General features: G+C 43.9%; 1 protein-coding gene across 1 annotated transcript in view; it reads right to left on the reverse strand.

The window, feature by feature from the left end:
* The window catches only part of plekhg4 (pleckstrin homology domain containing, family G (with RhoGef domain) member 4), a 401233-nt gene that overhangs the window by 282725 nt on the left and 104648 nt on the right, over nt 1-13860 (reverse strand). Inside the window, exons 4-6 of the mRNA XM_068049566.1 lie at nt 13154-13390; nt 12169-12292; nt 10982-11075 (exon numbers count right to left, since the gene is read on the reverse strand). Coding sequence (XP_067905667.1) covers nt 10982-11075; nt 12169-12292; nt 13154-13390 — 455 coding nt within the window. The remainder of the gene's footprint in view (nt 1-10981; nt 11076-12168; nt 12293-13153; nt 13391-13860) is intronic.

Raw genomic sequence — 13860 nt, forward strand, 5'->3', positions numbered from 1 at the left:
ATTAAATTGCTAGGATTCAACTGCTGACTTGAAAAATGACCATAGCTTCATCATCTCAGCTCTCAGGTACAAGACATGAACAAAATTAATAAAATTAATGCGTATGCACAGAATTCCCGTCAAGCAAAGAATTATGCCGAATCATTTCTTTTCATGCCTAATCGTACCAGTTGTGTTGCTATTTCTATAGTGATTAAACTTACCCCTTCATTTTATTTATCAGCGATTAAATCCTCCAAGTTTGACCTCTAAGGTATATAATGGAATTGTTAATTATCTTTCTGACTTCCCAGTTGCACTTTCAAGATAGGCAATTCTGCCATCCATCTTAGAGGCATGAAAAATCAGGATGCTGAGACTTCCACCCCATTACTAACCTCTAGTAACTGACAGATCCCCACCCCCATCATGTACACATTCACAATTCCTGATCTGGTGACTACCTGAATTTGACCAGAAGCTCCCACCGCCGACGTCTCTCCCTCCCAGCTTAATTATCGATCTGGCATTAAGCACCATCTTCTAGCAATGCCAAAAAAAGGTATCTCCCAGTATTTTTACTTAGTTTTGAAATAAAATACATACTGAACACATATACATTTTGAATAATTCAGGTTATGTTTTTTCTAAAGAGTGTGCAAGAACAGTGGGACCTGGAGGTGCATATGCATCAATCTTTGAAGGTGGCAGGACACATCGAGAGAGTGGTTATAAAAGCACATGGGATCTTGGGCTTCATAAATAGAGGCATTGAGTACAAAAGCAGGGAAATTATGCTGAACCTTTATAAAGCTCTGGTTAGGCACCAACTGGAATATTGCATCCAGTTCTGGTCCCCACACTTTAGGAAGGATGTGAGGGTCCTTGACAGGGTGCAGAAGAGATTTTCCAGAATGGTTCCAGGGATGGGGGATTTTAGTTACAAGGTTACGTTGGAAAAGCTGGGATTGTTCTCCATAGAACAAAGGAGATTGAGGGGAGATTTAATAGCGGTGTACAAGATTATGACCGGCTTCGATAATTTAGTCAAGGAAATCTGTTCCCATTAACTAATGGTACAAGGACTAGAGGACACAGATTGAAAGTTTTAGGCAAGAGATGCAAGGGAAAAATGAGGCAGAACGTTTTTTACACAGCGGGTAGTAATGACCTGGAACTCGCTGCTCACAAGGGTGGTAGAAGCAGAGACAATCAATGACTTAAAAAGGAAATTGGATAGCACTTGAAGGAAATAAACTTGTAGGGATGGACAGGGCTATGGGAATTGGGCGGGGGAGTGGGACTGACAGGATAGCTCCATGCAGAGCCTATCCACCAGGGAGTCAGGAGGTGAGTTACTTGCCGCAGAATTCCTAGCCTCTGACCTGCTCTTGTAGTCACGGTATTTATATGACTACTCCAGTTCAGTTTCTGGTCAACGGTAACCCCTAGGATGTTGAAAGTGGGGGGATTCAGCTATCATAATGCCATTGAATTCAAGGGGAGATGGTTAGATTCTCTCTTGTTGGAGATGGTCATTGCCTGGCACTTGTGTGGCACGAATGTTTACTTGCCACTTATCAGCCCAAGCCTTGAAGTTGTCCAGGTCTTGCTGCATTTCTACACAGATTGCTTCAGTAACTGAGGAGTCCCAAATGGTGCTGAACATTGTGCAATCATCAGCGAACATCCCCACATCTGACCTTATGATGAAGCAGCTGAAAATGGTTGGGGCGAGGACGCTACCCTAAGGAACTCCTGCAGTGATGTCCTGGAGCTGAGATGATTGACCTCCAACAACCACAACCATCTTCTTTTGCGCTAGGTACAGCTACAACCAACATAGAGTTTTCCCCCGATTCCCACTGACTCCAGTTTTGCTAGGGCTCCTTGATGCCATACTCAGTCAAATGCTGCTTTGATGTCAAGGGGCGTCACTGTCACCTCACCTCAAGTTCAGCTCTTTTGTCCATGTTTAAACCAGTGCTGTATAGAGGTCAGGAGCTGAGTGGCCCTGGTGGAACCCAAACTGAGCGTCACCGAGCAGGTTATTGCTGAGCAAGTGCCGCTTGATAGCACTGTTGATGACACCTTCCATCACTTTACTGATAATCGAGAGTAGGCTGATGGGGTGGTAATTGGTCGTGTTGGACTTGACCTGCTTTGTGTGTACAGGACATACCTGGGCAATTTTCCATATTGCCGGGTAGATGCCAGTGTTGTAGCTGCACTTGAACAGCTTGGCTAGGGGTGCGGCAAGTTCTGGAGCACAGGTCTTCAGTACTATTACCGGAATGTTGTCAGGGCCCATAGCCTTTGCAGTATCCAGTGCCTTCAGTCGTTTCTTGATATCACATGGAGTGAATCGACTTGGCCGAAGACTGGCATCTGTGATGCTGGGGACTTCAGGAGAAGGCCGCGATTTATCATCAACTCGGCACTTCTGGCTGAAGATTGTTGCAAATGCTTCAGCCTTATCTTTTGCACTGAGGTGCTGGGCTCCCCCATCATTGAGGATGGGGATATTTGTGGAGCCACCTCCTCCAGTTAGTTATTTAATTGTCCACCGCCATTCACGATTGGATGTGGCAGGACAACAGAGCTTAGATCTGATCCATTGGTGATGGGATTGCTTAGTTCTGTCTATCACATGCTACTTAAGCTGTTTGGCACGCAAGTAGTCCTATGTTGTAGCTTCACCAGGTTGACACCTCATTTTGAGTATACCTGGTGCTGCTCCTGGCATGCCCTCCTGCACTCTTCATTGATCCAGGGTTAGTCCCTCGGCTTGATGGTAATGGTAGAGTGGGGGTATGCCAGGCTATAAGATTACAGACTGTGGTTGAATATAATTCTGCTGCTGCTGATCGCCCATAGCGCCTCATGGATGCCCAGTTTTGCCTTGCTAGATCTATTTATTTATTTAGAGATACAGCACTGAAACAGGCCCTTCGGCCCACCGAGTCTGTGCCGACCATCAACCACCCATTTATACTACTCCTACAATAATCCCATATTCCTACCACATCCCCACCTTTCCTCAATTCCCCTACCACCTACCTATACTAGGGGAAATTTATAATGGCCAATTTACCTATCAAACAGCAACCTGCGCAGTGGGCGGCACAGTGGCGCAGTGGTTAGCACCGCAACCTCACAGCTCCAGCGACCCGGGTTCAATTCTGGATACTGCCTGTGCGGAGTTTGCAAGTTCTCCCTGTGTCTGCGTGGGTTTTCGCCGGGTGCTCCAGTTTCCTCCCACAGCCAGAATTGAACCCGGGTCGCTGGAGCTGTGAGGCTGCGGTGCTAACCACTGCACCACTGTGCGGCCCGTGACAGGTGTACCGCCCCAGTCAAACTCCCCACCTGCCACTGTCCCCGGAGCAGGTCACGCCTGGTCGCCTCCGACCAGAAGCAAGAGCCCCTTGGGGCTCGCCTCACCGGGTAAGTGAAAAAACGATAAGAGTAGTGGAATTTCACCGGCGGCCGAGAGACCTCCCACTTATTCTAAACCTCTCATGTCTCTTCACAGTGCCAGACTAGAGTCAAGCTCAACAGGGTCTTCTTTCCCCGCTGATTCTGCCAAGCCCGTTCCCTTGGCTGTGGTTTCGCTAGATAGTAGGTAGGGACAGTGGGAATCTGGTTCATCCATTCATGCGCGTCACTAATTAGATGATGAGGCATTTGGCTATTAACTAAATCCACTATGGCGTGAGTCCCTATGTCAGCTCTTTACGTGGCCCGTCCACGGCTTTAAGACCTACCTCCGCGAGTGACCACAATAGATGGAGGACCAAGGGTATTACACAACGGGCATCTAGTTACACTTTCACCTTGATGTCAGCCAAGCTTGGATTTCGGAGGCAACTGCGAAAAGTGGCTGGTTCAGGTTCGTTATACTTTTGTTCGAAGACGCATGTTCCCCTGAGTCACATCATGTGATGTTCGTTTTAATAGTGATCATACAACATATCTGTTTGAAATCTATCCCATTTAGCATGGTGGTAGTGCCACACAACATGATGGAGTGAATCCTCAATATGAAGACGGGGTTTTGTCTCCACAAGGACTGTGCGGTGGTCACTCCTATCAATACGGTCATGGACAGATGCATCTGCGGCAAGCAGATTGGTGAGGACAAGATAAAATATATTTTTCCCTCTTGTTGGTTCCCTCATACCTGCCGCATACCCAGTCTAGAAGCTATGTCCTTTAGGACTCGGCCAGCTCGGTCAGTAGTGGTGCTACGTAGCCACTCTTGGTGATGGACATTGAAGTCCCCCACCCAGAGTACATTCTGTGCCCTTGCCACCCTCAGTGCTTCCTCCAAGTGCTGTTCAAATTGGAGGAGTACTGATGCATCAGCTGAAGGGTGGCAGTAGGTGGTAATCAGCAGGAGATTTCCTTGCCCATGTTTGACCTGGAATGCCATTAGACTTCATGAGGTCTGCAGTCGATGTTGAGGACTCCCAGGGCAACTCCCTCCCGACTGTATACCACTGTGGATCACATCTGCTGGGTCTATCCTGCCGATGAGACAGGATATACTCAGGGATGGTGATGGCTGTGTCTGGGACATTATCTGTAAGGTATGATTCGATGAGTATGACTATGTCAGGCTGTTGCTTGACTAGTCTGTGGGACAGCTCTCCCAACTTTGGCATAAGTCCCCAGATGTTAGTAAGGAGGACTCTACAGCGTCGACAGGGCTGGGTTTGCCGTTGTCGTTTCCGGTGCCTCGGTCATTTTTGGGTGGTCCGTCCGGTTTCATTCCTTATTGACTTTGTAACGATTAGATACAATTGAGTGGCTTGCTAGGCCATTTCAGAGGGCATTTAAGAGTCAACAACATTGCTGTGGGTCTGGTGTCACATGCAGGCCAGACCAGGTGAGGCCAGCAGATTTCCTTCCCTAAAGGACATTAGTGAACCAGATGGATTTTTACAACAAAGCAACAATGGTTTCATGGCCATCATTAGACTAGCTTTTAATTCCAGATTTATTAATTGAATTTAAATTCCACCTTCTGCCGTGGTTGTATTCGAACCCATGTCCCCAGAGAAATACCTGGGTCTCTGGGTTACTAGTCCAGCGACAATATCACGACGCCACCGCCTCCCCTGTAACCACTGCAATAACCACTTAGTTCCAGACATGGAGACAAAAGTTGAATGCCAGACAAGAGGAGAGACCTTCCCTCGCGGCATTCAATTGAGCACCTAAAAACCCGAGCTAAACTCAAGTCAAGGAAGGTCAAATAGAAAACCCTCCAGTGACTGAGAGAGAGGAAGATGATCGTAACTGACAAAAGCTAGTCATCACAGCCTCAGAATATCACTGCAGGATTCCCTCAGGGAAGCATCCTCGAGTTAACTATCTTCAGCTGCTTCATCAATAAACTTCCCTCCACCATAAGATCAGGAGTTCACTGACAGTGCCACTGTTCATAACTTCTTTGATAATGAAGCAGCCCATGTCAGCCTATAGCAGGGCAGGGACAACACCCGTGCCTGGGCTGAGATGTGGCATATAACATTTGCATCACATAAGTTCGAGGTAATGACCACCTCAAAGAGAAAGTCCTTCCCTCTCCCCATGACCTTTAACGGCACTAGCATTGTCAAATCTCCAACCATATGTGTCTTGGGAGTCGCTAATGATCAGATGCTGAACTAGCACAGCCAAAAGAGCACAGCAGACATTGGGTACTCTGTGAAAAGTGGTTCGCCTCCTGATCTCTCAAAGCCTCCTTACCAACTACAAGACAGAAACTAGGGGTGCTGCCACAACAATGAAGAAGCTAAACATTATTTAGGACAGAGTATTCTGCTTGATCAGTGCCCCGCCAATGGACTCAGTCTCCAGCACCAGTGCACTACTTCTTGTTCTTCTTTGGCCTCCTTGTCTCGAGAGACAATGGGTAAGCGCCTGGAGGTGGTCAGTGGTTTGTGAAGCAGTGCCTGGAGTGGCTATAAAGGCCAATTCTAGAGTGACAGACTCTTCCACAGGTGCTGCAGATAAAATTGGCTGGCGGGGCTGTTACACAGTTGCCTCTCCTCTTGCGCTTCTGTCTTTTTTCCTGCCAACTGCTAAGTCTCTTCGACTCGCCACTCTTTAGCCCCACCTTTATGGCTGTCCGCCAGCTCTGGCGATTGCTGGCAACTGACTCCCACGACTTGTGATCAATGTCACAGGACTTCATGTCGCGTTTGCAGACGTCTTTAAAGTGGAGACATGGACGGCCGGTGGATCTGATACCAGTGACGGGCTCACTGTACCATGTGTCCTTGGGGATCCTGCCATCTTCCATGCGGCTCACATGGCCAAGCCATCTCAAGCGCCGCTGGCTCAGTAGGGTGCATATGCTGGGGATGTTGGCCGCCTCGAGGACTTCTGCGTTGGGAATACGGTCCTGCCACCTGATGCCAAGGATTCTCCGGAGGCAGCGAAGATGGAATGAATTGAGACGTTGCTCTTGGCTGACATACATTGTCCAGGCCTCGCTGCCGTAGAGCAAGGTACTGAGGACACAGGCCTGATACATGCGGACTTTTGTGTTCAGTGTCAGTGCGCCATTTTCCCACATTCTCTTTGTCAGTCTGGACATAGCAGCAGACGCCTTTTCCATGCGCTTGTTGATTTCTGCATCGAGAGACAGGTTACTGGTGATAGTTGAGCCTAGGTAGGTGAACTCGTGAACCACTTCCAGAGCTTGGTCGCCGATATTGATGGATGGAGCATTTCTGACGTCCTGTCCCATGATGTTCGTTTTCTTGAGGCTGATGGTTAGGCCAAATTCGTTGCAGGCAGCCGCAATCCTGTCGATGAGTCTTCTGTGTGGGATGTTAATGCAGCATCATCAGCAAAGAGGAGTTCCCTGATGAGGACCTTCCGTACCTTGGTCTTCGCTCTTAGATGGGCAAGGTTGAACAACCTGCCATCTGAACATGTATGGAGGAAAATTCCTTCTTCTGAAGACTTGAACGCATGTGAGAGCAGCAGGGAGAAGATGATCCCAAACAGTGTAGGTGCGAGAACACAGCCCTGTTTCACGCCACTCAGGATAGGAAAGGGGTCTGATGAGGTGCCGCTATGCTGAACTGTGCCTTTCATATTGTCATGGAATGAGGTGATGATACTTAGTAGCTTTGGTGGACATCCGATCTTTGCTAGTAGTCTGAAGAGAGCACGTCTGCTGACGAGTTCACTATGTCTGCAGTAAGTATGATCTATATGACCCATAGAAGCAACTCACGGAGTCTACTTTAACAGCACCTCTCACTACTGTGCTCATGATAAGACTAGGTGTGCCAATACAACAGTGGGAATACCCATTAGTAGTGGGATCTGCCCAACGGCAGGTCTTCTGCTCATTTCTTCATGCCTCACGGTCCTGATCTTTCCCCTTCAGTTGCTTGTAAGAGCCTTCCATTTTCTAACCTCCATGAGAAATGAGCAACATGACTTTGGAAAAGTACGAGGTGGCTTCCCATTGCCTTCCTCATGTGCGCTTTAAAGGGAACACAAGCCCTCTTCACAAAAGATTCTCCGCCTGTAAGCAGCTGTTATCCCTCGAGGTTCTAGCTCCTCTGCCGTCACCACCGAAAATTCGCTGGTTCCATCATTGGCCATGGCTGGGCCTGCAGCAACTCGCAAAAGGGCAAGGGCGACCACCTGCTGAGGATGCCCATTACCTCTTAGTTTCTCACTAAATCTCACACCCTAATGATTTGGACATACAATCAACACTCCTTCATAGTCACTGGGTCAACATCCTGGAACATGCTAACAAATGCCATTTATTTTATACCCTTTGTTGCAACTTGAGATGTTTCAAAGTCCACTGTTTTTGCATCATATTCTAGTAAAGAAGGGGAGGAATGGCAGCTCACGATTCCGGGTTACTGGGTTTTCAGACAAGATAGAGAAGGGGATAACAAGAACAGGGGTGGCGGCGGGGGTGGTCACAATATTGATTCATCCAACAATTATAGCTGTGAGAAAGGATGATATAGTAGAAGTATTATCAAATGAGGCCACGTGGGTTGAATTGAAGAACAAAAAGGGGGAATCACACAACCGGATACGTACTACAGGCTCCCAAACAGTCAAAGGGAGATAGAAGAACAAATATGTAAGCAAATCTTTGAGAAGTACAAAAACAATAGCGCAGTTAATAGTGGGGGATTTCAACTAACCTAATATTAACTGGGATAGAATTAGTGTGAAAGGCACAGAGGGAGCAAAATCCTTAAAATGTATTCAGCAGAACCTTTTTAGCCAGTGCTTAGCAAGTCCAACAACAGAGGTGGCAGTTTTGAACTTAGTTTTAGGGACTGAAGCTGGGGAGGTGGAAGGGCTATCAGTTGGGGAGCACTTTGGTGGAAGTTATCATAATTCAGTTAAGTTTAGGGTAGTGATGGAAAAGGACAAAGATAGACCAGAAATAGAAGTTCTCAACTGGGGCAAAGCTAATTTTATTAAGCTGAGATGCAAATTAGCTAAAGTGAACTAGAAACAACTAATTGAAGGTTGTTCAGTGCCAGATTAGTGGGAGGCATTCAAGGAAGAGATAGCGAGGGTTCAGAGCAAGTATGTTCCCTTAAATTAAAAGAGTGGGACTAATAAATCCAAAGTCCCCTGGATGTCTAGGGGTTTAAAGGAGAGGCTAAAGAAAAAAGGGAAGCTTATGGCAAATACTGAGGGCTCTATACTGCAGAAAAGCTAGAGGGGTATAAAAAGTGCAGGAGTAAAATTAAAAAGGAAATAATGAAAGCAAAGAGAGGGCATTAAAAATATTGACAAGATTAAGGAAAACCCAAAGATTTTTTATAAATACATGAAGAGCAAGAGAATACCTAAAGAAAGAATAGTACCTATTCGGGACCATAATGGTAAACTGAGTGGAGGCAGAAGACGTTGGTATGGTCCTTAATGAATATTTTGCACCTGTTTTCACAAAAGAGAGGGACGATACAGACATTGTAATCAGGGATGAGGAGTATGAAATATGAGATGAAATTAACATAGTGAAAGAGGAAGTATTAAGTGGTTTAACATCTTTGAAAGTGGATAAATCCCTAGGCACAGATAAAGTGTACCCTATTAAGGGAATCAACAGCAAAAATAGTGGAAGCTCTGACCATCATTTTCCAATTCTCTCTGGCTACAGGTGCGGTGGCAGAGGATTGAAGGACAGTGAATATTATACCATTATTTAAAAAGGGAGAAAGGGATAGTCTAAGTAATTACAGGCCAGTCAGGCTAACCTCAGTGGTGGGAAAATTATTTCAAAGTTTCTAAGGAATTCAGAAAGACAACGATTAATCAAAGACCATCAGCACAGATTCGTTAAGGGAAGGTCGTGTCTGACTAACATGACTGAATTTCTGAGGACCAGGAGGATCGATGAGGGTTGTGCATTTGATCTAGTCTATATGGATTTCAGCAAGGCTTTTAATAAGATCCCACATGGCAGATTGATCACGAAAGTAAAAGCACATGAGATCCAACGCAAAGTGGCAGTCTGGATCCAAAATTAGCTCAGAGGCAGTAAGCAAAGGGTATTCGTTGATGGGTGCTTTTGTGACTGGAAGGCTGTTTCCAGTGGGGTTCCGCAGGGGTTGGTACTAGGTCCGTTGCTTTTTGTGGTATGATTTGGACTAGATTGTAGGAGATATGATTAAGAAGTTTGCAGGCAATACAAAAATGGCTGTGTGGTTGATAACGAAGAAGAAAGCTTCAGACTGCAGGAAGATTTACCCATTTACCAGAATGGTTCCAGGGATGGGGGATTTTAGTTACATGGTTACGTTGGAAAAGCTGGGTTTGTTCTCCTTAGAACAAAGGAGATTGAGGGGAGATTTAATAGAAGTGTACAAGATTATGACAGGCTTTGATAAAATAAACAAGGAAAAACTGTTCCCATTAACAAATGGTACAGGGACTAGGGGACACAGATTGAACGTTTTGGGCAAAAGATGCAGGGGGAATATGAGGAAGCACTTTTTACGCAGTGGATGGTAATGACCTGAAACTTGCTGCCCACAAGGGTGGTGGAAGCGGAGACGATCAATGACTTCAAGAGGAAGCTGAGAGAATTAGACTTCAGTGCTACGGGGATTGAGCCGGGGAGTGGGACTGACTGCATAGCGCCGTGGAAAGTTGGCATGGACTCGATGGGCAGAATGGCCTCTAGTCAGGTGGGTGGAACAGTGGCAAATGGAGTTCAATCTGGAGAAGTGTGAGGTAATGCATTTGGGAAAGGCTACTAAGGCAAGGGAATACACAATAAGTGAAAGGATACTGAGAACTGTAGAGGAACAGAGGGACCTTGGAAGTGGTCAAGAAGGCATAAAGGAAACTTGCCTTTATTAACTGAGGCACAGAATATAAGAGAAGGAGGTTATGCTGAAACTGTATAAAACATTAGTTAGGCCATAGCAGTTCTCAACACTGCACTATAGGAAAGATGTGAATGCACTACAAAGGGCGCAGAGGAAATTTACAAGTTATGAGGAAAGACTGAATAGGCTCGGTTGGCTTCTTTGGATCAGAAGAGGCTGAGGGGAGACCTAACTAAAATTATGAGGGGTCTAGAGAGTGGATAGGAAGGCCCTATTTCCCTTGGTTGAGAGTTCCATAACCAGGAGGCATAGATTTAAGGTAAGAGGTAGAAGGTTTAGAGGGAATTCGAGGAGAAATTGTTTCACCTAGAGGGTGATGGGGATCTGGAACTCATATGATTCTATAGTTGCTTCATAGCTTTATATTCCACAGTATATATTTACTTAAAAGTTTTAATGCTTCCAACTGTTGACTAAAAGAGAATATTACTATATAAACAAGTACAAGGAATGCCCTGCAATCCCTCATCTAGAATTAATCTTTGACAAAACTATCACAATTAAACCCAGGGAAAGAGAAACAGCCCTATAGTGCAAAATGATATACTTCAAAGAGTTAACTTTGCAAATTCCAAAGGTTATTTAAAATTTATCACCTGAAGTGTATTGAAAGCCTTAAATAATGCTGGTACAGGAGAGCAACGTCGGGCATCCACCAAAATAGTTAGTCCTGCTCTCCGGATATCGTGTCTAAACAGCAGTAAAAACAACTGTAGTTAATCATACAAACATTACATTCATGGAAGATAACTATCATTTTGCCAAATGGCATGTAGTAACCATCTGTAGACTTTCCCACTGTTTCAAACTAACATTTTGATTTATAGTTACTATATATCATAACAGACCAACTGATTTCTACAACAAAATGTTTACAAATACACAATTCAAATTGTTAAAAAGGTTCACGTCCTGTTGAATTTTTGACTCAAATACAATGAAACTAAATCTACACTTAATTTTTCAGAAAACCTTGAACACAAAAAACAATTAATTTCAAGTGATAACATTTATTAATTTAATAATAGCCTTGTTTCAAAGTAGCAAAATTTAATGAAATGGCAATGAACACATTTGATAAAATGTGATAATATTCATATGATCCAATCAATATACAGCTTTCAGGATCTTACAATAAGCAAATGCCAAATTTTTGAAATAATATGGTTGAAATTACAGTACTCAGCCTTTTCTTAGTATCACTGGTTTGTAGTTCAAACCAATCTAGAGGTTTACATCTAAACTCAAGTACAGTATTAGAAAATGTATATAGCATTCCGATGTCTGAAATTGATAGTGTAAAAATGAACTCAAAATGAAAAGCACACTTCATATCAGTGACAATACGTTTCAACAACAGCACGGCAGCTTAAAAGGTTGCATACTATTTTGCATTCATATTATCTTTCAGAAGATTTAATAGCATGAGCACAACATTAAAGTTAATAATTCACTTTCTCTTACTTTTAATATAGATGCACATCCAAAATGTCTCTGCTTGATGAAATTAAAAATTCAACACTTTAGTTGCTATACAATTAGAATTATGCCAAATCCAAGTTCTGTTGCCCTCAAAGCTGAAAATTCAGAGTTCCATTTCCCCAGCAATATTCTTGGTGAGCCCATAAATGAGCTTTCCCTTCCCCCAATCCATCTTTATTTTTTCCAGCGTAGCACAGTCCATTAAATGTCCAACAACTAATTTTATAACATGGACTATATAAAACTGCTTGTAGGCAATCAATTACTGCTGCAGTGAAATGCAAAGAAACTGTTGGAATACCTGGGAATACTATAAAAGTAGGTAAGGAGCCGCACGAGTTCAGGGACGTTGCAATGTGGATTCAGCCAGATGGTGTTCCTTGTTGTTACTATTACCACTGGACGACCAGATTTATCTCTGGCTCCTGAAGCAAAACAGAATTTTATACAATTACTTAAAATTCCCTAACCAGGGTACAAAGGACATGCCAAACATCAAAAGAATTACTCTGTGTTACACATACTCTGCACAATATTCAAATGAAATGCAAAACCAGTACTAAAATGCCTAGATAATAGTGTTTCCATCGCTCAAAATGTGTTGGGTTATCTTGGTCTCTCTATTACATTCTCTGACTGTCGGAGACAGCAGGGAGATCTGGAGAATGGAGGGAAGGAAATTCACATGTGTGGCAGAGAGAGGTGTGTGCAAAAGATGTGAATACAAGAGAAGGGGAGGGGCATGGGACCTGATGTCAGGGGGCAAAAATCGCACAGCGTCAGGGCGACCCAGCGTCAGAGAGAGAGGGGAGTGCGAGTCCTCATTTCTCTGCATTGTTGCTCTTCATTTTGCCAACCCCTACCATATTTTTGTAAACTGCTTCTAATGATATACACAGTTGAAAAGCAAAGCAAGCAAAACAGAAGTGACAATGTTACTTACACAGCTTCCTTTTGATTATTTTTCAAAATGAATCAGCATAAGAAAGAAACATCTTAAAATAAACATTCCAATGTAAAACCTCAAAATATAAACAGTTAGAATCTCAAGAACAGAAATGGAAATTCAACTTTATACAGAAGTTAAAGCAAACAGAACAGTCTTGTCACCAAAAAACTGCAAAGCTGTAATCAAATATACCAATGTATGTAACTTTCCTTTACATGGTAATTTATCCATACACCCACGTGCCTAGCAGCTCAATTTGAAGACACTACACCCATTCAAACGGCTGCTTTGCTGTGTTGTGCGGAATTTAAAAACATTAATGCTATTAAATACCTACCAGTCAGACACGCTACCCCAGAATTGAGAACATCAAAGTTGATTTCTTGGGACAGTGTTGGTAGATTAGGTTTAAGTGGTAAGGAAGATGCAGGTGGTGGTGTCACTGATTCTTGCCTGTTCACAACGTACTGTGCAATCAATGAAGTTTTCGGAGGTTCATCTGGTAGGTTGAAAGTATCTTCATCAAAACTTCCTTTTTCTGTATCCAACTTATCATTTGTTTTTGAATCAAATCCTAGTGGACAAGATAAATTAAAATGGAATAATTCCTACATTCAGAAAAAACATGCCCATCAAAAATACCCAAATCCCTCCAAAGGTACTAAGTTCTCCATTTTATCCAGGAGATGGTTTCTAAAGCAGGAGCATCAAACTCAGTTTACATCCTGATCTGGCATCCTGACACTTGGTATGGGCCACATTCAGCAGAAGTTATTTGGACACATTGGGGAAGAGATTAGTATGTGTTTTGCCCTTTTTTGGGCATTAAACAGGCATAATGTATACTACTTTCTGGGTGCAAGGTCCCGTTCATAATCTGCACAGTGGCATATTAAATCCCATTCGTTTAAAAACATACTGGTCCTCCATGTTTTTAGGCGTACTTGATGACTACCTAAAATCAGCGTTGGATCAAATTAAATATACAAAGGGCTTGTGTCTGTTTCAAGACCTTTCTGTAAAAGCACGAAAAACTATATAGAA

Source organism: Heterodontus francisci, chromosome 17 (genome assembly GCF_036365525.1).
Source record: "Heterodontus francisci isolate sHetFra1 chromosome 17, sHetFra1.hap1, whole genome shotgun sequence".
Classification (NCBI taxonomy): Eukaryota; Metazoa; Chordata; class Chondrichthyes; order Heterodontiformes; family Heterodontidae; genus Heterodontus; species Heterodontus francisci.